At 43.0% G+C, this 21,885-nt stretch overlaps 1 protein-coding gene across 2 annotated transcripts in view; it reads right to left on the reverse strand.

Moving 5' to 3' along the window:
- Positions 1-1,424: 1,424 nt before the first annotated feature.
- pcnx1 (pecanex 1) overlaps positions 1,425-21,885 on the reverse strand; it is a 35,262-nt gene continuing 14,801 nt past the window's right edge. Inside the window, exons 9-36 of one of the 2 annotated variants that reach the window (XM_056393487.1) lie at positions 21,202-21,295; positions 20,762-20,819; positions 19,401-19,618; positions 17,349-17,502; positions 17,068-17,100; positions 16,053-16,224; positions 15,166-15,276; positions 14,903-14,994; positions 13,867-13,976; positions 13,472-13,577; positions 13,256-13,348; positions 12,276-12,426; positions 11,893-12,034; positions 11,044-11,221; positions 10,763-10,871; positions 10,381-10,510; positions 9,878-9,936; positions 9,471-9,686; positions 8,365-8,618; positions 8,049-8,279; positions 5,952-6,052; positions 5,569-5,719; positions 5,246-5,476; positions 4,881-5,155; positions 4,557-4,735; positions 3,192-3,631; positions 2,808-2,948; positions 1,425-2,690 (exon numbers count right to left, since the gene is read on the reverse strand). In XM_056393487.1, coding sequence (XP_056249462.1) covers positions 2,550-2,690; positions 2,808-2,948; positions 3,192-3,631; positions 4,557-4,735; positions 4,881-5,155; positions 5,246-5,476; positions 5,569-5,719; positions 5,952-6,052; positions 8,049-8,279; positions 8,365-8,618; positions 9,471-9,686; positions 9,878-9,936; positions 10,381-10,510; positions 10,763-10,871; positions 11,044-11,221; positions 11,893-12,034; positions 12,276-12,426; positions 13,256-13,348; positions 13,472-13,577; positions 13,867-13,976; positions 14,903-14,994; positions 15,166-15,276; positions 16,053-16,224; positions 17,068-17,100; positions 17,349-17,502; positions 19,401-19,618; positions 20,762-20,819; positions 21,202-21,295 — 4,370 coding nt within the window. In that variant the 3' untranslated portion in view covers positions 1,425-2,549. Of the gene's footprint in view, positions 2,691-2,807; positions 2,949-3,191; positions 3,632-4,556; positions 4,736-4,880; positions 5,156-5,245; positions 5,477-5,568; positions 5,720-5,951; positions 6,053-8,048; positions 8,280-8,364; positions 8,619-9,470; positions 9,687-9,877; positions 9,937-10,380; positions 10,511-10,762; positions 10,872-11,043; positions 11,222-11,892; positions 12,035-12,275; positions 12,427-13,255; positions 13,349-13,471; positions 13,578-13,866; positions 13,977-14,902; positions 14,995-15,165; positions 15,277-16,052; positions 16,225-17,067; positions 17,101-17,348; positions 17,503-19,400; positions 19,634-20,761; positions 20,820-21,201; positions 21,296-21,885 lie in introns of both variants that reach the window. The other variant, XM_056393486.1, reaches the window with a different exon arrangement.

A 21,885-nucleotide genomic window follows, 5' to 3' on the forward strand; every position in this document is an offset into this window, starting at 1 on the left:
CTGTCAGACTTTTAAATACACATAAGAAAACAGGCAGTGCAGCTTTTTTAAATTATGATCTAAAACTATGGAAAACCTGCCAAGAGCTGTAAGAGACACTCAGTGAACATTTTAAAACCACAGATGAAAACCTGTCACCTCTCATATTTTACTATTCTTACTGGTTTCTGTTTTTACTTTCAATTACATATTTTATCAGCTACTGTCTTTTCTATTGTCGATTTCCATTGTCCTTCAGTCCGCCCTCATTTCATTGTACTATGTGATTGTTTCATTGTAAAGCACTTTGAGCTACATCTCTTGTATGTGAAGTGCTCCATAAATAAAGTTATGGTAAGTTTCCCCACAGATGCTCCTGTACACCTGAACCTGGACATACCAGTTCCACTGGCAGCATTTCACAACCACCTCCATGTTTGACAGGCAAAGTAACATGCTTTTATCTTCCTCATACTTTCTATCATTTGATTTTTGTTTGATCAGAACTGCAGCCTGGCCTTTCTGTTTCTGAGGTGCACCGGTGGTTTACATTCTGTGGTGAATCGTCTTCTCTTCATCATTGACAAGCATGCCTACATCCTGGAGAAAGGTCAGGACTTGCTGTGCAGTCATAAAGGTGTTTTTCTTCATTATGCAAACGATCTTCTGTCTCATCAGTCAACCACTGCATGTGACTCTTTTTGAACAAACCCAACTGTTGATTATCATATAATCACCTTTAATATCTCTGACTGATTGTTGGTTTTTTTCTTCTTCACTTGCATCTCCACCTCTTTACTCCTTACACTGATCTGATCTGTGATCTTACTGAGGACATAAAAAGATTCTTCATGACGGGCCAAAACTGTTCTGATCTGAACTCATCTGAGGCTGTTTCAGAAAATTGAAATTTTGCCTCCATCGCTTTAGGAGGAAATCGCCTCAGGTAAGAATCCTGAACAAATGGATCACGGCACGTTTCAGTGTTAATACAGACTTTTGTTTTAAGACTATCCTGTCGACCAGCTTAGATTTATTTGTAACCCAGCACTGATCTTGTCATATAATTAATTTGATCTAAATATAATATTCTAAAAACAATAATGTGCTGCATGTGAATGTGATACTTCTTCACAGTGAGCAGTGTCCTGCACCATGTTTGCAGCATGTCATTATGTAACAGCTGTTCTTCATAAGCTATTAAAGTGGGCACAGTACAGAACTGTCATATGATTCACTCTGCCATAAACAATCTTATAACTACAGAAAGATCTAAAATCCCTGATCAGCTGACTGCACCTGCGTTCCTGTTGATGACTCAGCTTATGCTACACCTACTGTAAACTCACGAACAACAGAAGCTTCTGTTTTCTTTAGTCTGTTCCATATCAAAAGGGATTTGGAGGGATCAATAAAACGATACGTAATCAATCAGAAGAGGCGTGTTAAAGATGTCGGCAATAAATCAAACTTTTATTTCTCCATATAGAAAAGAATTAAGTTAAATAGTGAAACAGTCCATCAAAAATCTGGCATCTTGTTTTCAACCAATGGTCCTTAATACATTAACCTTTGTCCCAAAAAGAAAAAAAAAAAAGATGTAACAAAGTGTAAATACCATGTTCACAGTAATAAATATCGAAAACAAAATCTTTTTGTACATTTACATTATATATATATATATTTGTGTAAATATATATATATTATATATAGATATAGATATAATAATATACAGTAAAAAGTTATTTTCAAGTTTATCAAACATAAAATAGTCAAATAAAAATGGCTGAAAACAGAATGATGATTGCATTTTTTTTCATTCCCAAGGCATCGGTAACCATGGCCATTCAGAGTCTGTAATAAATAAAGTGTGATATTATCTAAAGATTGTAGTGCATCACTGTAAATTAAACAACAAACATCGTAGTGCAAGTTTTTTTTTCTTTGCGCAAAGTAATCTTGCAAATTTCAAACTAATTGAAACGGAATGACAACAATGAAACGGAGAAGTTTTGATGACACAGCACCGTCATGTCTCTGACGTCAGTCTGTTCACCACCACGCTCTCCGTCGTCTTGGCAGCGAAAAAAAAAGCTCTCACATGTATGAAACCATGGCAGATATTCAATACCAGGCTTATTTGGCAAATTATTTAAAGACAAATGAAACACAAAAAGAAAATCTCCAAACGCTCGATATACTCAGCTCTGTCAGAGTCGCCAACAAACAGTCAATGAAATGCATAGAAATAGAAATGAATGACCAGTAGCAGGAACTAAAAGAGCGTCAGGGTCGTTTCTGTCATGCAGCATTTCTGAGACGCAAAGCAAGGCAGATACTGTGGCTGTGTGTGGATGCAGTAAAGGATGCTGGGTGAACGTAGGCTCTGCCTCTGCTTGCACTTTTCCCTGGCTTCCTGCCCCCTCATTGATAAGGAACAGGGTGGGGGGAGCCTCCCGTTTCCTGTTTGTCTGCAGGCTCCTGAGTCCTGCTGAAAGCCAGGGACATCTGGCTTTGTCCTGTGTGTTTGTGTGTGTGTGTGTGTGTGTGTGTGTGTGTGCTTGCTCGTCTCAAACCTCCGCCCCCAGCTCAATGATCCCAGTCTCAATAATGGGCACTAGCTTCTCTTCCACCTGTACCAGCAGGATGGTCTTGTCGATATGGGAGCGATTGGCTGGGTCTCGGCTACAAGGCACCCACCGGTGAATCACCTGCAGAGGGAACACACCACCTTTATGACACGTGTATGACAGAGAGGCTCACAGAGAGCTAACGTCTACAGCAGAGCAGGTCAGAGACTGTGATCTATTTCTCTGAGTGGTACTGACGTGTCCTTCCATGCCCTCTGAAGGGCTCCAGTCCCTCCAGCAGGTCCGTCCCGCCCTCAGTCTCAGCGTCTCGTCAGGCCACTGCAGCTCCTTCCTCTTCGACAGGTTGATGTTCTCCAGCACCTGACCGACGTCCACGATCTGGACAAGGAACCACAACAATGAAGATCACAGCATTACTGAGGGCTGGTGTTCAGAGGGACGACTGATACAGAGCTATATTGATACACTGATATATTGATGTACTGATGTATTGATATACTGATATACTGATATACTAAATGAGAAACACCAACAGCTTAATGAAAGACACTGATGATGTCACTCCCCACCTGTACCACTGCCCTGTTTGTTTTCTGATGATTGTACAGATGATTTACAGACCTGCACTCTGTAGGAGATGTCATCTCTGCGCACGGTGGAGACGGTGGGGTTGTGTTGTTGCGGGTGGTGATGATGATGGTGGTGGTGATGATGCTGGCTGAGTGGATCTGTCACCGTGCCGCACAGGCCATCGTTGCCCAGGAGGCCCACCAGCGTGTGGCGTTTGCAGGGAGGGATGCTGTGGCTGGACAGGGAGGCGGAGGGGCCAGCGGGGTCAGAGGTGGAGCCCAGCCGGAGCTGCAGGGAGGTGGGGAGTGTGCGTAGAGACAGCTGGCTGGTGGAGGAGCGTCTGCAGGGCTCCAGGCCTGTGGTGGAGGTGCGCAGGGAGGAGTGACGGCTGCTGTTGAAGCGGTAAGAGGATGACTGGCTGGCAACAGAGGCTCGGGCCGGAGAGTGGCGCACCAACCCCGACTGGACAGACTGGGAGCTCTGACTGGTGCCTGACCACAGGGAGAGTTAGATGCACACCATCAGAAACACATTTAAACTAGACTAGGTCTGGACCTCTGGTCATACCCTGATCTTATAACTGACACATCGTCAAAATCATCACACACATGAATCAAAGACTGAGGCGTGATTCCAGCTGGATTTACTTATAATCACTCAGAGAGAGAGAGAGGAAGAGGAAGGGAGAGGGAGTGGGAAAGAGACAGAGAGAGTGAGAGAGAGAGAGAGAGAGAGAGAGGAAGGGAGAGAGAGGGAGGGAGACATGCAGCAAAGCGCCACAGGCCAGACTTGAACCTCCTTTAGTAATAATGTTACATGGAATCAAAGTAGTTTATCTGCTGTAATGGAAGTGAGGCTCAGTGTATCGGAAGTGCTCCTCCTCTTCCCTGCAGTTCACGAGCAGGCGGGAAACCAGAGCAGCGCGGCACTCCGCTGACCAGCGTTATAAGTACCATCAGTCAGTCAGTCAGTCAGGGACATTTGCGATTGCAGGGTCGGTCCCGCAAAAAGAGCCAAACTTGTTGCAGCAGAGGGCGAGGCATCGTGGAGCTCTGTCCCGAGTCAAGCTACTCAAACACTGGATCCTACATTTCTGCCTTTTCTCACCTACGTGACGTCAGGCACATCCTGTCTCAGAAAGATGCAGAAAAACTGGTTTATGCATTTGTCTTTTTCTTCGTTATTATCAGGCTGCCCAACACGTCTCCAGAGACTCTCCAGCTGATCCAGAACGCTCCTGCACGTGTACCGACTAGAACTGGGTTCAACCGAGGCTCCAGAATCCAGATAAAATCTTCGTCACCGTCAGAAACATTAAAGCTCATTAGAGAGGACAGTATCGTATCTTAAAGGGCTCACAGTTCCACCCAGAGAACTGTATTCATGTTAGTGGTTATCAGAGGGAGGAGTTCTTACCCAGGGGGTGTGGCTGGTACGAGTAAGGGGGGGCAGGACCAGAGGTTCCGCCCTGTGACACTGAGCTCTGCTGGGAGTCTCCACCTGCCCCGTTCCCACTACCACAGGACAGACCCCCCGCATCTGAATCCTCAATGTTCCCCCCACTGTTACAGCCTGCGCCGCAGCCTTTCCGTAACCTGCACAGGAAACGTAATGTTATAGTTATTATTATTTTTGTTGTATTGCCCTTGTGTAGAATAGAATAGAAGATGAATGAAACACACAGAGAGACGTGACAAGGATGAACACAGCACACAGTCTGTACCACACTGAACTACACACCTGTGCCAGGTGCTGACCACAAAGTTGCGGATATTCCCGATGCTGATGGGCCCCCCCAAGATGTGTCCAAGCTGGGGGTGTGAGTTGCAGTAGGAGGTGGTCAGTGGAGATACGTAGATTGGATAACCAATGGGCTGGTCACAAGAAGAGTTGATCATGTTGCGTAGAGCCTGCTTGGCGTTCTGGATGCTCCCGCGCTCTGGGTTTCTGTTCCTCAGGAACACCAGCTCCTGCTGCTGCCCCGCCCACAGACCGCGGACACACTCTTTATTCACCTGCAGCACACGAGGGAAGCTCTTATTAAATACTAGTGAAAATCAATGAATCCGTTTTTAAATGATCTTTAAAATCTGGTGTAGTTCCACCTTTATGACACGGAAGCTGAGGTATCGTCGATTGAGCATAATGATTTTGTACTCGTTGGTTCCTTCATCGAGGACGTGGCGCAGGGCGAGAAGCGAGGGTGCGTTGGAGAGCACAGCGCTCCTCCAGGCGGGGTCGCCCTCATGAGCGATGACAAGGTTCTGCTGGTGGGTGGAGATGGCCTCGAAAAGAACTGCCGGCTCATCGTACTCGTCGGGGGATGTGAAGTGGTCCTGACAGAGACGGACGTGAAGCATTTATTACAGATCACGTTCAACGAGGCTGAAGGTAACGTCCCGACGCCATGACAACTGCAGACGCTCACCTGGTGTAACTTGAGAGACATTCGGATTCCAGGCACCACCACTTTCCTCAGCAGTTCCATGTCTGCAAAGATCCACTCGTCTCGTACTGAAGAGATGCGGAAATCTCCCTTAAATAAAGCGTGAAGTCCATAAAGGAAAGACTCCAGATTACTGTGGTGGAAAGAAAAGAGCAAAGACATATAAGCACAACTAAAGGTTACTGAAACCATTTATCTTCTTTTTGTCATCACTTATTAGTATAATATATTTGATCATTTTTTTGAAAGTTACAAATGAAACATTAAATGCATGAATACATCAGGAAGATGTTGCTATTTGCTTGTTCGGCTGACATCAGTGAACTCTCTCTGAATACTTCTAATAAGACAGGTTACTAACTGACCTGGACATATGATGCGCTGCTGTTCCCAGAGCTCTTCTCCCCAGCACACACAGGCCGAAGCAGAGCAGCACCAGAGCCGAGTCCTTCTCACTGTCCAGAGGCTACAAACAAAACAGCCTTAAATCTTCTTCCTCTCTAATAATAACTTTATCTATATAATAAGAATAGCTTTATTTATATAGTAATAACTTTATTTATACAGTAATAATAATAACTTTATTTATATAGTAATAACTTTATTTATATAGTAATAACTTTATTTATACAGTAATAATAACTTTATTTATATAGTAATAACTTTATTTATACAGTAATAATAATAACTTTATTTATACAGTAATAATAACTTTATCTATATAATAAGAATAGCTTTATTTATATAGTAATAACTTTATTTATACAGTAATAATAACTTTATCTATATAATAAGAATAACTTTATTTATATAGTAATAACTTTATTTATACAGTAATAATAACTTTATCTATATAATAAGAATAACTTTATCTATATAATAAGAATAGCTTTATTTATATAGTAATAACTTTATTTATACAGTAATAATAATAACTTTATTTATATAGTAATAACTTTATTTATACAGTAATAATAACTTTATCTATATAATAAGAATAGCTTTATTTATATAGTAATAACTTTATTTATACAGTAATAATAACTTTATCTATATAATAAGAATAACTTTATCTATATAATAAGAATAGCTTTATTATATAGTAATAACTTTATTTATACAGTAATAATAATAACTTTATTTATATAGTAATAACTTTATTTATACAGTAATAATAACTTTATCTATATAATAAGAATAGCTTTATTTATATAGTAATAACTTTATTTATACAGTAATAATAACTTTATCTATATAATAAGAATAACTTTATCTATATAATAAGAATAGCTTTATTTATATAGTAATAACTTTATTTATACAGTAATAATAACTTTATCTATATAATAAGAATAGCTTTATTTATATAGTAATAACTTTATTTATACAGTAATAATAATAACTTTATTTATATAGTAATAACTTTATTTATACAGTAATAATAACTTTATTTATATAGTAATAACTTTATTTATACAGTAATAATAACTTTATTTATATAGTAATAACTTTATTTATACAGTAATAATAACTTTATCTATATAATAAGAATAACTTTATTTATATAGTAATAACTTTATTTATACAGTAATAATAATAATAACTTTATTTATATAGCACTTTTCAAAACTGAGTTAAAACGAGCTGTACAAACCTAAAAAGAAAACAAAGCAATAAAAGTCAGTACAAATATGTGTTAAAACAATGAGCTCAATAGAGCAACAAAAGAAAATTAAACCAAAGGTACAAACCAAAGACAAAAGTATTTAAATCAAGAATTAAAAGCTGCTTTATACAGGTGTGTTTTGAGTAGTGACTTGAATGACGACTCTGGTGTGGGGGCTCTAACTGCAGATGCACAGTCACCTTTGGTCTTTAGCCCAGACTTTGGGACAGAGTTTTGTTCATGAGGGGAGAGCAGGTCTGAGATGTAAGACGGTGCCAAACCGGACAGAGAGGTATTTTAAAATGGATCCTAAAAGACACGGGAGGCCGATAATATGGGTGTAATATGATTAATGTTTTGGATCCAGTTTGGTGTCTAGCTGCAGTGTTTGGTCTGAGTTGAAGGGAATTAAGAGGTTTCTGGGAGAGACATTTGCAGTAGTTAAGACGTGATGAGATGAATGTGTGAATAAACTTCTCCAGATCAGTGAATGACGGGAATGACTTGATTTTGACAATTCTCTAGCTGATAAAAACGTGGTTGGACAGTTTGAAGTCACAGTCGAATCTCACTCCAGGGTTTCCAGGACTTTCAGTTGGAAGCCAGTGGACCAAGGAGATCAGGGTCAAACTGAGCTCTGACCTGAGCGGGGGCAGTGAGAGTGACCTGGGATTTGGTGTCACTGAGCTGAAGATGCACCTTCATTAACTTCATTAACTTTCTGGACTCATTAAAACATGTTTAATTATACCACCCTTAATGAGTCAGACTGTGTACATGACTAATCCAGCATTACCTTGGCCCTTCGAGAATTGCAGTACTGGATCCAGGCCAGGTAGACCCCACAGAAGCTGTCCCTGGAGATGCCTGCGAGCCGGTGGTCGTAGTCCTCGTCGATGTTGGGATTGAAGGTGGGATCCAGGTCAACGTAGTTCCTCTCACCACATCCCCGCAGGCCGTCTCTCATGGTCTCATTAGCCAGCCACTCCTCCAATTTGGGGGAGGCGATCACATAGTAGATGATACCCTGAGACCAGAGATCACGTATAAATCACGTCAACGTGCATTTAAAAAGTCACACCTGCTCTTCAGCCTGATGCCCCCACACTGACCTTGACATAGTAGGTGGTGAGGATGCGTCGCAAGTCGAACACTTGCAGCATGGAGGCGGCGCTGTTGTCAGTGATGCTGTAGCCCTCCAGCACGTATTTGGTGACCAACACCTCCCAGGCCAGCCAGCGCTGGCCGAAGGCAGCGTTAAAGGACAGAATATGAGGCAGGTGTCCCGGCTCGCAGCAGCAGCAGCCCTCGTCTTCCTCCACCCCCTCAGTGATGGCCTCCACCTCCCTCTGCTGGCAGTAAGTTCCTGCGGAGCAGAAATCAATCAGGCTCACAACACAACACTGCCTTTGTTTTCTGTGGACTTTATCAAACTAGAGTCACCTCCTCATGGTCGTATCCCTCCGCCACTCAGACTAGTTCCAGGTGACATAGTCATTGTAAATATGATCCATTTGTGTGAAGTCTTGAGTAACAGCTAAAAAGTGTTTTCTGAGGTCACTGTGACCTTGACCTTTGACCCCCAAAGTCTAATCAGTTCATCCCTCAGTTCAAGTGAATGTTGCATCAAGATGTAATGGAGATATCATGTCCATGAGAATGAGACTGACAACCTGAAAACAAAATGGCTGCCGCTCTGACCTAACTGTGGCCGGTGTGGAGGAATAAAAAGGTAAACAGAGACAGGTGAAAGGAGGGAATCCATCATAATCCCAGCTGTATAAGAAGATCACTGCTGATGGCACTCTGTAAAAAGGTCACTGTGGGTCACAGGTGTGTTGTCAGCAGCACTGTTGGCTGAACTACACACATTAAAGCTGATAAAGCACACAGGTGTTCAACAGGAAGATAAAGCAGAATAAAACTGGCGACTGTGGTGGAATGCTCACGCCACAGAGGAACTGGTTAATGATCCAGGAAGGGTCGAGTACTGGGCAAACAGCTCCCGGGGTTTGGCTGAGCCTGCTCTGGAAAACAGGAGGTTTATTAAACCTGGACAAATAAGATGATGATAACACCCTCCCCATAACACCTGTTCCACTTCCTGTTTTTTTGCCTGGGTATCTTTGACTGCCACACATTCATTAATCAGTAACCTTGGAGGCTGCTGGAAATAAATCTGAGCCACTGGTGCTATGTCGCCTGTTTCTCTTCTCACCTCTGAACTCCAGCCCTCGCAGTTGGAAGGTGACGAGGCCGTTGCCGATCTCTATGAGGTGCACCAGGGCGTTCAGGTAGTCGGAGGCCAGGATAAAACAATCCCCGGTGCTGAAGTTTCCCCAGCGCCCCAGGAGCAGGTCTCCACACAGGCTGTGCTGCAGGGAGCGGGTGAGGTGCTCATAGAAGATGGAGTTCAAATTGTTGTCATCAGAGCCTGAAGAGGGAAAGAAAAAATGTTGTATCACTGACTCCACTGGGACAGACTGAGGCTTTAAAGCTTTCTCTGGGAGAAACACACTTGTTCTTTGAGTCTAAATCACAAAGCAGGAACTACTGAGAGGAATGAAACAGGAGCAACAGTGTGAAGAACAGAAGGGAAAATGAACTTGAATCTCATGTCATCACCTGGATTTCTGTCCAGCTGAGAGGCCAGCCGAGTGTTGGAGTGATCCACTCTCTTGGTGCTGGAGGAAAGAAAGAAAGAAAAGATTAACTAGAACCACTTCCTCGTGGTCGCATCCCTCCAACACTCAGACTAGTTTCAGGTCACTTCCTGTTTATCCAGAGTCACAGAAAATATCAATTTGTGTGAAATTTTGTCATAATTGCTGTGAGGTCTTGAGTACTGGCTAAAAAGTGTTTTCTGAGGTCATCATGACCTTGACCTTTGACCTCTGACCACCAATTCCTAATCAGTTCATCCTTGAGTCCAAGTGAACGTTTATACCAAATTTGAAGAAGTTCTGTGAAGGCGTTTCTGAGATATCGTGTCCACGAGAATGAGACGGACGGACAACCTGAAAACAAAATGGCTGCCACTCTGACCTGACTGTCGCTGGCGTGGAGGAATAAAAACCAGAATCAGAATTAGACCTGAACATGGAGAAGTTTTGATTTTTGTTTCCTACTTGTAGTCTCTCTCCCAGAACTTGACGGGGCGGACATAGGACGTGATGAAAATGGCGCTGCCCAGGAAAGGGTTGAGGGGGGTGGAGAAGACAGCTGACACGACGGCCTGGACAAACAGCATGGCGGAGTCTGGACGCGCTCAGGTTAAAGATCACTTATATGATTTATATATGGTAGTATGTTTGCATCGTAGTATCAGACATGTAGATACACTTCAGACACCATGTGATTACAGTCAAACACCAGCTACAACATAAAGAGTTGAAGCAACACCTCCCTGAAACAACATCAACACACCGTCATTATCAGCTTCACGGCAGCGCTGTAGTTGTGCAGGTGTATGAAGCTGGAGACTCGTGCTGTAAACACTGTGGAGGATACGAGGCACAGCAAAGGGCTGAGCGAAGGCGTGGAAAGCTGAGCCCCATGTGATCTGCCAGGGGGCGATGTAGGTGTAGACAAAGTGCAGCTTGTAGAAGAGCTCCCACAACTGTGAGAACAGAACATAGATTCATCGACTGCATCGTTAAATACTGTTACCTGACCAGAACAAAGTCACTGAGCTGGATGAGTTATTTACATTATAATGAATATTACAACTCCGTAGATGACTTTAAATATATGCACAGAAGGTTGTACCGCTCATTATTTATTCAGCTCACCTTGCTGAAAACAATGGACATGAGGAAGAGGTCGAGCAGCAGCGTCTCTGACAGGTGATGGTAGTCGAAGGTGAAGAACAGGACAGTGAAGAGGACGGTCACGTACTGGTAGGTAGGACTGCTGTAAGAGGAGCGCAGCAGCTTCAGGCCGGCCACTGTGATCATCAGAGCTCCGACCCTGGGGACCAACATCCGAGAGAGAAGACGTCAAACATCATGTGCAGAAATCAGAGATACAATACCAACTATTCTGAGCGATGTCCACTAAAGGAACAGCTCCACGTTTGGGAAAAGGGACTATTTGTTTTCTTGTAGTCAGATGAGGAGATCAAAACCACTGTCATGTCTGTCTTTAGCTTAGCATAAAGAACAGCTAGCCTCCATCCAAAGGGAACAATATCTGCCTACCAGCATCTGAAGCTCATTCATTAACACTTTTTTTAGACAAACAGGACAAATTTTTTTATGAGCGTTAGTTACCAAGCAACTTCTCCCAGATATGTTTATCTTCAGAAAGGAGAAGGCAGGATTGCTGTTTCCCTGTTTCATGTCTTTATGCTAAGCTAAGCTAACTGGATGCTAGCTTTATATTAAACTTCAATTTTTTCTGTATCTCTTTACCAGAAAGTAAATGAGTGGATCAATCTATCTATTTCAATGTTTAAAGGTTAACCAGCTCTTATTGTAAAAGATCATTTAAACAATGTGCTTTACATGTGTTGGGTTTTCAGACTATGAAATAACAATCAGGTAGAAATATTAATTGTGTTAGTAAAGAGCATGATCAGTTCTAGAGAACATCTAGAGAAAATACAAAGGAAATATTAGGACTGAGATCAGAGGTCTCACTCTGTATCAAGCCTCTTGGGGCTGGCGAGCTCTCTGGCGCTGCCGCTCAGCTCGTTAAGGATAACGAGAGGATAGAGGACGTTCTTCTCCACAAACAGCAGCCACACGTGAAGCTTTTCAAACCACATCACATGAGCCGCATCTGACAAGACAGACAGGTGAGGTTATTATTCTATGTCTAGTCAATATCATTGTGAGGTAAAAAAAAACACAAAGACAGAAAGACAAACGTCTGATTTGCTCATTTTCATGACTTAAGCAGATTAAACAACAAAAGAATTAGAACCACTGCAGTTATACATTGTACACGTTTCCTAATGCAGCACAGACACTACTGTTGAACAAGACTAGAAACACATGTTCTGTGTTCCTGCTGTACTTACCCCTGACTTCAAACTGATAGTACTCCTTGGTTTTGAGCAGGGGGTGGGAGAAGCAGTACCAGGGCAGCTGCTTGCGGACCTGAGGCAGCAGGTAGTGGGTGAGCAGCCCCACCGTCCCCAGCAGAGCGTACAGGACGTAACTGAGGAAAGGCTGATGGTCACAGACACAGAGGAAATCAATCCGTATCAGTACACTAAGTGTCTTCCTCCATGCAGAAGACCACCCTCTAAAATCTGACCATTTAACAACCGCACCACAATAAATCAGTAAACTGTCATCTCTTGTCTGGGATTTCCTTTAGAGAATAACAGATGCATGTTTTAAATCCAGCAGACCTGATTACTGTAACGCCTTCCTCTCTGATCGACCCAAAACTGTTACCAACCAGCTTCAGCTGATTCAGAATCTGCTGTCCGAGTCCAGACCAGGACCAGGAGGAGAGAACACATCACACCTGTTTTAAAATGATTTTACTTGTTCTCTTCATGGTCTTACACCAGCAGACATGTCCCACCTGTTTACACAATATGAACCAGTACGGCCTCTCAGGTCCTCTGCAGCGGTCCGTTAGTCGTTCTGAAGCGCAGAACCAAAACCTCTGTCAAGGCAGCGTTCGGCTTAAATGCTCCGAGCTGATGGAACCATCTCCATGACGACCTGAGAGCAGCTCAATTGTTGACATTTCTCTTCAGCCTGGCTTTCACTAAATATGGTTTTTAGTCATTAGTCACTTTATTTTATTCTCATTATGTTCTAAATTGTATTTTACCTATTCTTTTATTATTGTATTTTATCAGTTCTTCTTTCATTGTTTCCCATTCTCAGCTTTCTCACTTGAGTGTCTGTGAAGCTCTTTGAACTGCACCAACCATATGAAAAGTGCTGTACAAAAAAAGTTTGATTGATTGATTTTGTTTCCCAAAAGAAATCACAGCTCAAGTGTCACTTCTCGATAAATGAGGAAATGTTCCCTGTGTACCTGCAGGGCGATGAACACTGTGCTGACGTGGATGGCAAAGTAAAGCACAGCGATGACCACACACACGATCAGGTCGGACTGCAGACGCTCATTCTATGAAGGAAACAGTGGGTGTGAAATCAGTGTGAAAAACTGTAAATTGTGCATCTGATAATCTTAATGAAATAATTATCCAGGCCCAGCTTGAATAAGATAAGAGGAGGGAGGTGGACTCACCACTGAGGCCCTGAGCTTCTCAGGCAGAGGGTCCTGAACCTCTGACAGAGGGTCCTCTGGGTTTTTGTCTTTTAAATTTGGCAGAATCTTGGACTGGATCAGCGAGCTGTAAAGAAAGAAGCAAAAACATGTGGCTGGTTCACAGACCAGGTGATTCATCTAAGAGGGAATGTACGAGCTCTCTGTTAACACTGCAGCCTCTGTGTGAAGCAGCTTCAGGATATCTGAGCTAAAAGAAAGAGAATCCTTCTCTGAGGTAATCCATGGACGAGAGGCACGGATCAGTCTGTAACGTGGTTTCCCTCTGGAGACACTTCTGGGTTTTTTAGATGGGCGTGTTCAACACATATGACCTGCTCTCACTTTAATATCCAGATTATCTATTATAAACTTACATGAGGACTGAGGGGTCGCTGCTCTGCCGGCTCAGGTGGTACGACACTGCCACCAAGAGGCCGCAGAACACAGAAAATAACACCGGGATGTGATGAGGCTCCCAAGTCTCCTGAAACACAGAACCACAAGCTTTTGATAGATCTATCAGTTTGTTTTTTTCATTTTCCACCAACTGCCACAAATGTAGGAAGTTATCAGCTAAGGGCAGATGTTTTATCATATGTGGTTAGTTTCCAGAACATCTGTGTGAAATTCAAACACTGAAGAGGAGGGAGACTTCAGAAATGTACAAATGACACAAGACAGAGAAACGTCCACAAGGCCTGCCACGCTATGACTGAGTGTCTCTCAGTATTTAGCCACACCAGCGAGGGAGTTGATCCAGAACTTTAGTCCACACTGAAGTTTCTTTATACTGGATGGACTGGCACAAATGTGTGAACACAGTCATGGTTCCCAGATGATGTGTCTGGTGACTCTGGTGACCCTCTGACTTTTCCTCTAGCGCCACCATGAGGTTCAAATCCCTTCACTTTTCATTTTGCGCCATCATCAGGTCAAAATATTAATTTGTTTCATCCTCTGCTGCAGTTTGTTTAGTGCTGATTAGCTAACTTTAGCATGCTTACACCCTAACCTACATACCTCCTAAACTCTTAAAGCATCTTCTTACTCTGAGTCATGTTTACATTCTTTGGGAACAGCAGGTTCTAAATATTAATAGAAAACATGATTTTTCTTCACATGCACAGTGCACAAAGGTACGTTAAAGCAGAAACTGCAGGTCTTATGTCACATGTTGGTAATACACTGTTAGTGACACTCATAAGAACAAAGTGAATCTCATTCTCTGTCTTCTCCATCATTAAAGCAGCAGCACTGTCTCACTGTCTTTTAAGCTCTGAGTCTTTACTGTGGCTGTGATGCTGAGGTGAAGGTGTTACAGCGCAGGGCTGTCTGAACTATCAGACTGTGTTTCTGTCATCAGGACCTTTAGGTTTCAGCTGGATGATATCTGGATGGGTCTGATCTCACCTTCAGAGCTCCGTAGCAGAATCCGTACAGCAGAGCAACGGTGACGGTGCTGCGCAGGGTGCTGTACAGCGCTGACAGGAGGCTGGTGGAGGCTGCAGAGAGCACAGAGAGGATGTCAGCGACGAGACCACTCAACCTGACGGGCACTGGGCCAGGCACAATGCAAATCAGCACTGGCCTCTTATGAAACCTTCCATATCATAATATATAACAGTCTGAGAGTGTCTGCAGAGGTCAATGTCACCCCTGCAGAGAAAACTCACCATTGCCCCCGAACACATGGATGTCCAGCTGCTCGAAGAGGTACATGACGAATGTGTTGACTTGTGGCAGCAGCCCCACGAAGAAGATGATGGGGAAACACAGAGTGAAGACTGCAGAAACACGGGGGGGGGGGGGGGGTTCATCATTCTCCATCATTTACATTTCAGATGCATCTTTGACTGTGAGCCACAAATATTATTGCTTCATATTGGTGCACAGTGGCGTGTCGCCAGGGGCAACTGCAGCAATTCTTGTTGATTGTTGTTTGATGAGAGCCGACGTTCATATTCTCTGGACAGATAAACCTCGTTTTCCTACAGAGATTGTGGCTCATACAGTTTCCAGCTGTTGGTGGAAGCTCTCCTGATCTTGTTTGTCTCTTGTGTTGAGCAAATAATTAAAGGGGGGGGGGGGGGGGGGGTTCTCTCATGTGTCATTTCAGAGCAATTTCCTGCTTTCTATTGACAGCCGACAAACCTCCAGCCCACCCAAACATGAGGGTTATAGAATACCACTTTAGATTATTAATGAAGAAGTGTACATTTCTATCTTCCTCTGTGTCTGGGCTCCAAACTCTGCTGCAGTCTTTGTCTTCAGTTTGTATGTAACAGTGTAGAACGCAGAATTTATTGTCATTCAAACTATGAGGTGTGACAGGAAACATGTAAAAAGTTGTGTTAAGATGAATTAAAGCACAATGAAGAGAACGTGTCAAACATATTAAAGGTAATGAAGTTTCGTCTTCATCACAACAACAATTGTCTTTGTTATTTAATTGTTTTTGCATGTTTTTTTTCCTCTTCTTCGTTTTGTACCTACCTTTGAAAATAAAGACTGTCGTTATCAATAATCATTATGGCACAGGGGAACACGGCTGCTGCCTTACCTATGACGAGGTCCCTGGCAGAGGCTAGTACCAGGGAGCTGGTGAGTGCCACTCCGTACAGGGTGAAGCGGGAGGAGCTGGTCCTCAGACTGCCGTAGTGGAGCAGCCAAATGAGGCCACAGCACAAGCAGAAGTAGACAGGCCGGCTGTACGCTATGATACGATTATGGCCCTGCAGGGACAAGGGTATGATGATATAAATGGTTCATTGTGTCCAGTGCAGCTCAGTATTCAGAACACAAACCCTGTCCATTAAAATAAGGAAAAGGGGATTGTATTTCTTCAACTATATTGTATTTTTTAGATAGAAAGTGGTTCCTCTAATTTCACTTTGCACTTCCATACTAACAACATGTGACCTCTTTCAAATTAGTTATTAATTAACTGGATACTCAATTAAAGTGGCAGTTGCCCTAAAGAAACTCAGTAGTATCAGTGTGACCTGAGCGGGTCAGTGACACAGGTAAAAGCAGAAATAGCATCAGGTGTGAGGTTTCACAGGAGAGGGAGAACAGGTCAGCTGGGAGCAGGTTTCAGGCTGAGAGCTCACAGTTCACACACCAACCATCAGAATAAATACAGGGGAGGAGGAAGAGGAAGGAGTCGTCGAGGTGAGATGAGGTAAAGAGGATGACATAAGGAGAGGGAGAGAGAAAGAGAGATACAAACAAAGAGCAAGAGAGCGAGCCGTGGTCTAAACTCTGACCAGCTATTTAAAGCTGGTGTCTGCAGCTGAGGAGGAGCTGCATTAATAAAAGACGCGTTTAGAGTGGGGGAGGGAGGATCACACGGACTCACAGGGGAAACAAAATCATTTTCAACAACCACAACAGACAGAAAAAAATATTGAATAATAACTAAAGGCCATATTAGAGATGAAAGGATATGGATTCTCATGTTGTCTACCCTCCAATGATCAAGTGTTAAAGCCAATTCATGGATTTAATGATCATTACTCAGAACATGAGCATCAAACACTTCAAAAGCGTCAGAATGGAAAAATGTAATTACTTACATGTCGAGGCGAGGAGGAGTCTGGTTGGACACTCTGTCAATAAACAAAGACACACGTGAACTCACTATTTTCTTAATACACCTTTAACAAAACTGGATTCCTACTTGAACTTTACAGCTCAGATGAAGTCGAGCATTAAATCATTTGTGAGCATCAAGAATTCCCTGGAAGGCACCAGACATGATAAACTGCCATCATGTGTTTCAGCACGTCAGGAAAAAAAAACAACAGTTCTCTGTTTCACTTTCTAACAAAGCTGCGCTGTGAACTCAAGTCCTCACCTTTAGTAAGGAATACTGGCAACTTGCAATGACGAGGCAGAACTGAAAGACCCAGATGTCAGTGAAGAAGCCGTGGACCAACAGCACTGAACCCAGAAAGGCCACCAGGACAGCCAGCACCACGGCCAGCACGTTCTCCACCACCTCACGGTTCCTGAAACACAGAAGAGACGTTCTTCAACAGAAGGCTCAAGTTCCACGACCATTACCATCAGGTTAAAGGTATCATTGGGCAGTTGTGACTTTATTGTGATAGTCACAGTGAGAGAGACAGGAAGTCAGGGAGAGAGAGAGAGGATGACATGCAGCAAAGGGCTGCAGGTGACTGACTGACTGACTGACTGACTGACTGACTGACTGATCACTGACTGACTGACTGACTGACTGACTGACTGATCACTGACTGACTGACTGACTGACTGATCACTGACTGACTGACTGACTGACTGACTGATCACTGACTAACTGACTGACTGACTGACTGATCACTGACTAACTGACTGACTGACTGACTGATCACTGACTAACTGACTGACTGACTGACTGACTGACTGACTGATCACTGACTGACTGACTGACTGACTGACTGACTGATCACTGACTGACTGACTGATCACTGACTAACTGACTGACTGACTGACTGACTGATCACTGACTGACTGACTGACTGACTGACTGACTGACTAACTGACTGACTGACTGACTGATCACTGACTAACTGACTGACTGACTGACTGATCACTGACTAACTGACTGACTGACTGACTGACTGACTAACTGACTGACTGACTGATCACTGACTGACTGACTGACTGATCACTGACTAACTGACTGACTGACTGACTGATCACTGACTAACTGACTGACTGACTGACTGATCACTGACTGACTGAACAGCTTGATCAGAATGAAAGTTGACAGCAACATTTCCCCTGTTAGTTACTAATGTTCAAGGACACCAGGTGACGCTGGCTAAGGTGGAGCCACACTGCGTCATGTATGAACTGCAGCTACAGGTAGTGTAACAGAAAGAGGACGTCATAACTTCTAAAAAGATAATTCATAATAAAATAATTTAAAAGGGGCCGAGGACAAAGCAGGAGATTAGCTCTGATGAAAACTCATTGGTCACATCAGCATTTCACTGGCTGCCTAAACATTAGATATAGAAAAAAGAGCTTCTCCAAAACACTAGTTTGTGCTTGTAAGTTTCAAATACACACAGATAATATCCAACAATTAAAAAGAGTTAATGCAGGAGTGATGTCTGTTAAATCTTAACCTAAATGTTTTCAACACGCCCACATTATCCCATCCACCTGCACACTGAACACCTGCAGGGAAATGTTGACATTTGTTCATCTTTTAGAAATTCATTGCTCCAGGTGTGTGTTGTCTCATACTTCTGTTTATGGGTCTGTTACTGTGCTGCAGTCCTTGATTTCAGCAGGACTGACCTGATTAAAGAAATGGTTAATGCTATGCAGGGCAGAATTTTAATCAGTAGATACACCTGTGTTATTAGTCTAAAATAAACTGGGCAGAGAAAGAAGTGTCTCATCAGAGACATCTTTTATATCACTTTACAAAAAACACTTTTTATCTTAAGTTTTTGTTTGATATTTTATTCCATTTGATCTTCCTATTATTTAGAATTGTCTAATTTTGTTTGCTGCATCCATGTAAAGCACATTGGAACATAGCTTTGAAGAGTATAAATAAAGTTTATTATGATCATTATATTATTAATATTTAACCAAACAAGACTAAATGTAAGTCAAAGTTGTGTTGCAACTAGCTAATTACATTAGAATTAGTTTAAGTTATAATATGTCCTGTATCACCTGTTGACACAGGTACCACACACAGGAGTAAACACACAGAGGAATCTGTAGCAGGTGGATTCACTGTGCCAAACACAATCATCGTACGACAAACTGAGACCAGTGCTACATTGAGGCACCATCGCTTAATGTTACTTGGTGTTTTGTGAAGATTTGTTGAGATCAGATGATGATGATGATGATGATGATGATGGCTGAGCAGCCTTACCTGTCAAACAGTGCCAGCAGTGTGAGCCGGTCAAAATGCAGGCCCACCCACAGGTAAGGGAGGAGCCACAAGCGGTAGTACTGCCTGGCTTTGCCGGCAGCAGACGTGGCGACAGGATCCTCTTGGGCCAGCGGAGCGTCCTGGAGCTCTGGGCTCAGGTCTCCGTCCTGCTGCTCCAGCAGCTCTGGGTCCATCGTCAGCAGACGGTTCAGACGGATCTGAGGGAGGGAGATCTGTCTCACAGTCAGTCAAACTCATTCATACTGCAGTCTGACCAATGTCAATCATCACACATGGAAACACATTAACGTTGAACCAGGGAAAGGACTGGAACCACCTCCTCCACTAATCCAGAGTCACAGAAAATATTAACCATCTGTGTGTTTTCTGAGGTCACACTGACCTTGACCTTTGACCTTTAGCCACCAAAATCGAATCAGGTTTTTCCTTGGGTCCAAGTGAATGTTTGGACCAAATTTTCCTTCAAGGCGTTACAGAGATATTGTGTTCACACTGCCAAAACTGTGATGTAAGAGATCACCCTGTCCTTGACCCCCAAAAATCTAATCAGTTCATTCTTGAGTCCTAGTGAATGTTTGTGCCAAATTTGAAGAAGTTCCGTCAAGGCGTTTTTGAGATATTGTGTCCATGAGAATGAGACGCACAGACAACCGGAAAACAAAATGGCTGCAGCTCTGACGGTCGCTGGCACAGAGGAACAAAAACAGAGCGATACAAAAACAGTTGGAGCAGTTAGAGTGACACAAACGAAAGTATAAGCATAAAATGTTTCCTTTAAATAACATTTGATTTTAGCTGCTACACAGAGACCCCCCCCCCCCCCCCCCGCCGCATTGTCTTGGTTAAGCCAGAACCAGATGATCAAAGAAAAATCAACTATTTTATCCGATACGGACATATGTGCATGGCTGTAAAGGGTTTTAAATTCAATGCATTTCAAAATTAGGTCAGGAGCAAATTGGTGGCCACTGGAGTGATTTTAAAATCGGTGAAATATGATTTGTTCTTTGTCTGAGGCATCGAGAACAGAGACGAGAGGAAGAGCCAACACGAGACGACTCTTCAAACTGACCAAATAAAATCACTGTGCAGAAATATGCAGAATAGAAGAGACAATGTGTTTCTTTGTCTCTGTATGTCCTGTTTCTGTGTGTCTCACTCACACACACACACACACACACACACACACACACACACACACACACACACACACACACACACACACACACACACACACACACACACACACACACACACACACACACACACACACACACACACACACACACACACACACACACACACACACACACACACACACACACACGTCGGGTACTCACCAGGTCATGAGGATAGAAGCGAACTGAGGTAGAACTGGAGAGGTGGGAGTCGGTGTCCCTGCAGGGCATTAGACAAAATGAGAACACTGATGAGAGAAAAGCATCTGCTGCACTTACTGTAATAAATCATGATTCATTTCCTGGTGACCTCAAAATAAACAGCCAATAGGCTCTTTCCTTTGCTTTTGTACTGTATGGTTAGTCTGTAAAAAGCCATGTCACACACCAGTGGAGCCAGTGGAGAACTGGCTCCAGAAAAAGATCAAGAACTGGACAAAAGACAATCAAAGCAGATGAAGACATTTAATGCACCTTTTCAATTTAAGTCAATTTGTTTATAGACCACATTTAAAACCTAAGGACACATCACTGATAAATTGTTTTGATCTGTCAGTTTAAGGTGGCAGTAAAATCAGATGAACGATCACTTCGACACTCACCACACGTTGTTGGAGGCTCGTCTGGTTGCAGGTTCAAAATTGACCAGCGACATGTCACATCCACCGGCCTCGTATAAGGAGGGAGTGAGCTTTCCTACAAAACAAGAGAGAGAAGTATAGTCACTCCTGTTTACCTTTTACTCTGTGTTCACCTGAGCTAGTGGGATTATTGATGAAGAAAGGTTAGGTTAGGTCGTGGTCATTGTATTTCTGTTGGTTCTGTGCAGATTTATTCCACTTTATCCTGATGCAGTATGATGATAATATGATATGATGATATGAAGGTTGTAGCCATGAGTACGGTGGCCCTGAAGCTCAACGCACTGCAACTTAACAAACTCAAACTGATGAACATGTGTGTGTCTGTGCATGTGTTTTCATAAGCTGCAGTGTGTTGAGCTTCAGGGCCACTATAAATGAAGCTCAACAACTAAAGCAAGAGAAAAAACCTGGATAGAAAAGTTTATTTCAGTGTCACAGATCCAACAGAGAGAGAGAGAGAGAGAGAGAGAGAGAGAGAGAGAGAGAGAGAAGGGAGAGAGAGAGAGACAGAGAGACAGAGAGAGACAGAGAGAGAGAGAGAGAGAGAGAAATATATTAATACATTTCTAAAACTATGGCAACACATTCCTGTTCAGGTTAATGTAACCTTGATTGCAAGCCAAACTCCTTATGTTGTTTGTG

The sequence above is a fragment of the Seriola aureovittata genome, chromosome 13 (genome assembly GCF_021018895.1).
Source record: "Seriola aureovittata isolate HTS-2021-v1 ecotype China chromosome 13, ASM2101889v1, whole genome shotgun sequence".
NCBI lineage: Eukaryota > Metazoa > Chordata > Actinopteri > Carangiformes > Carangidae > Seriola > Seriola aureovittata.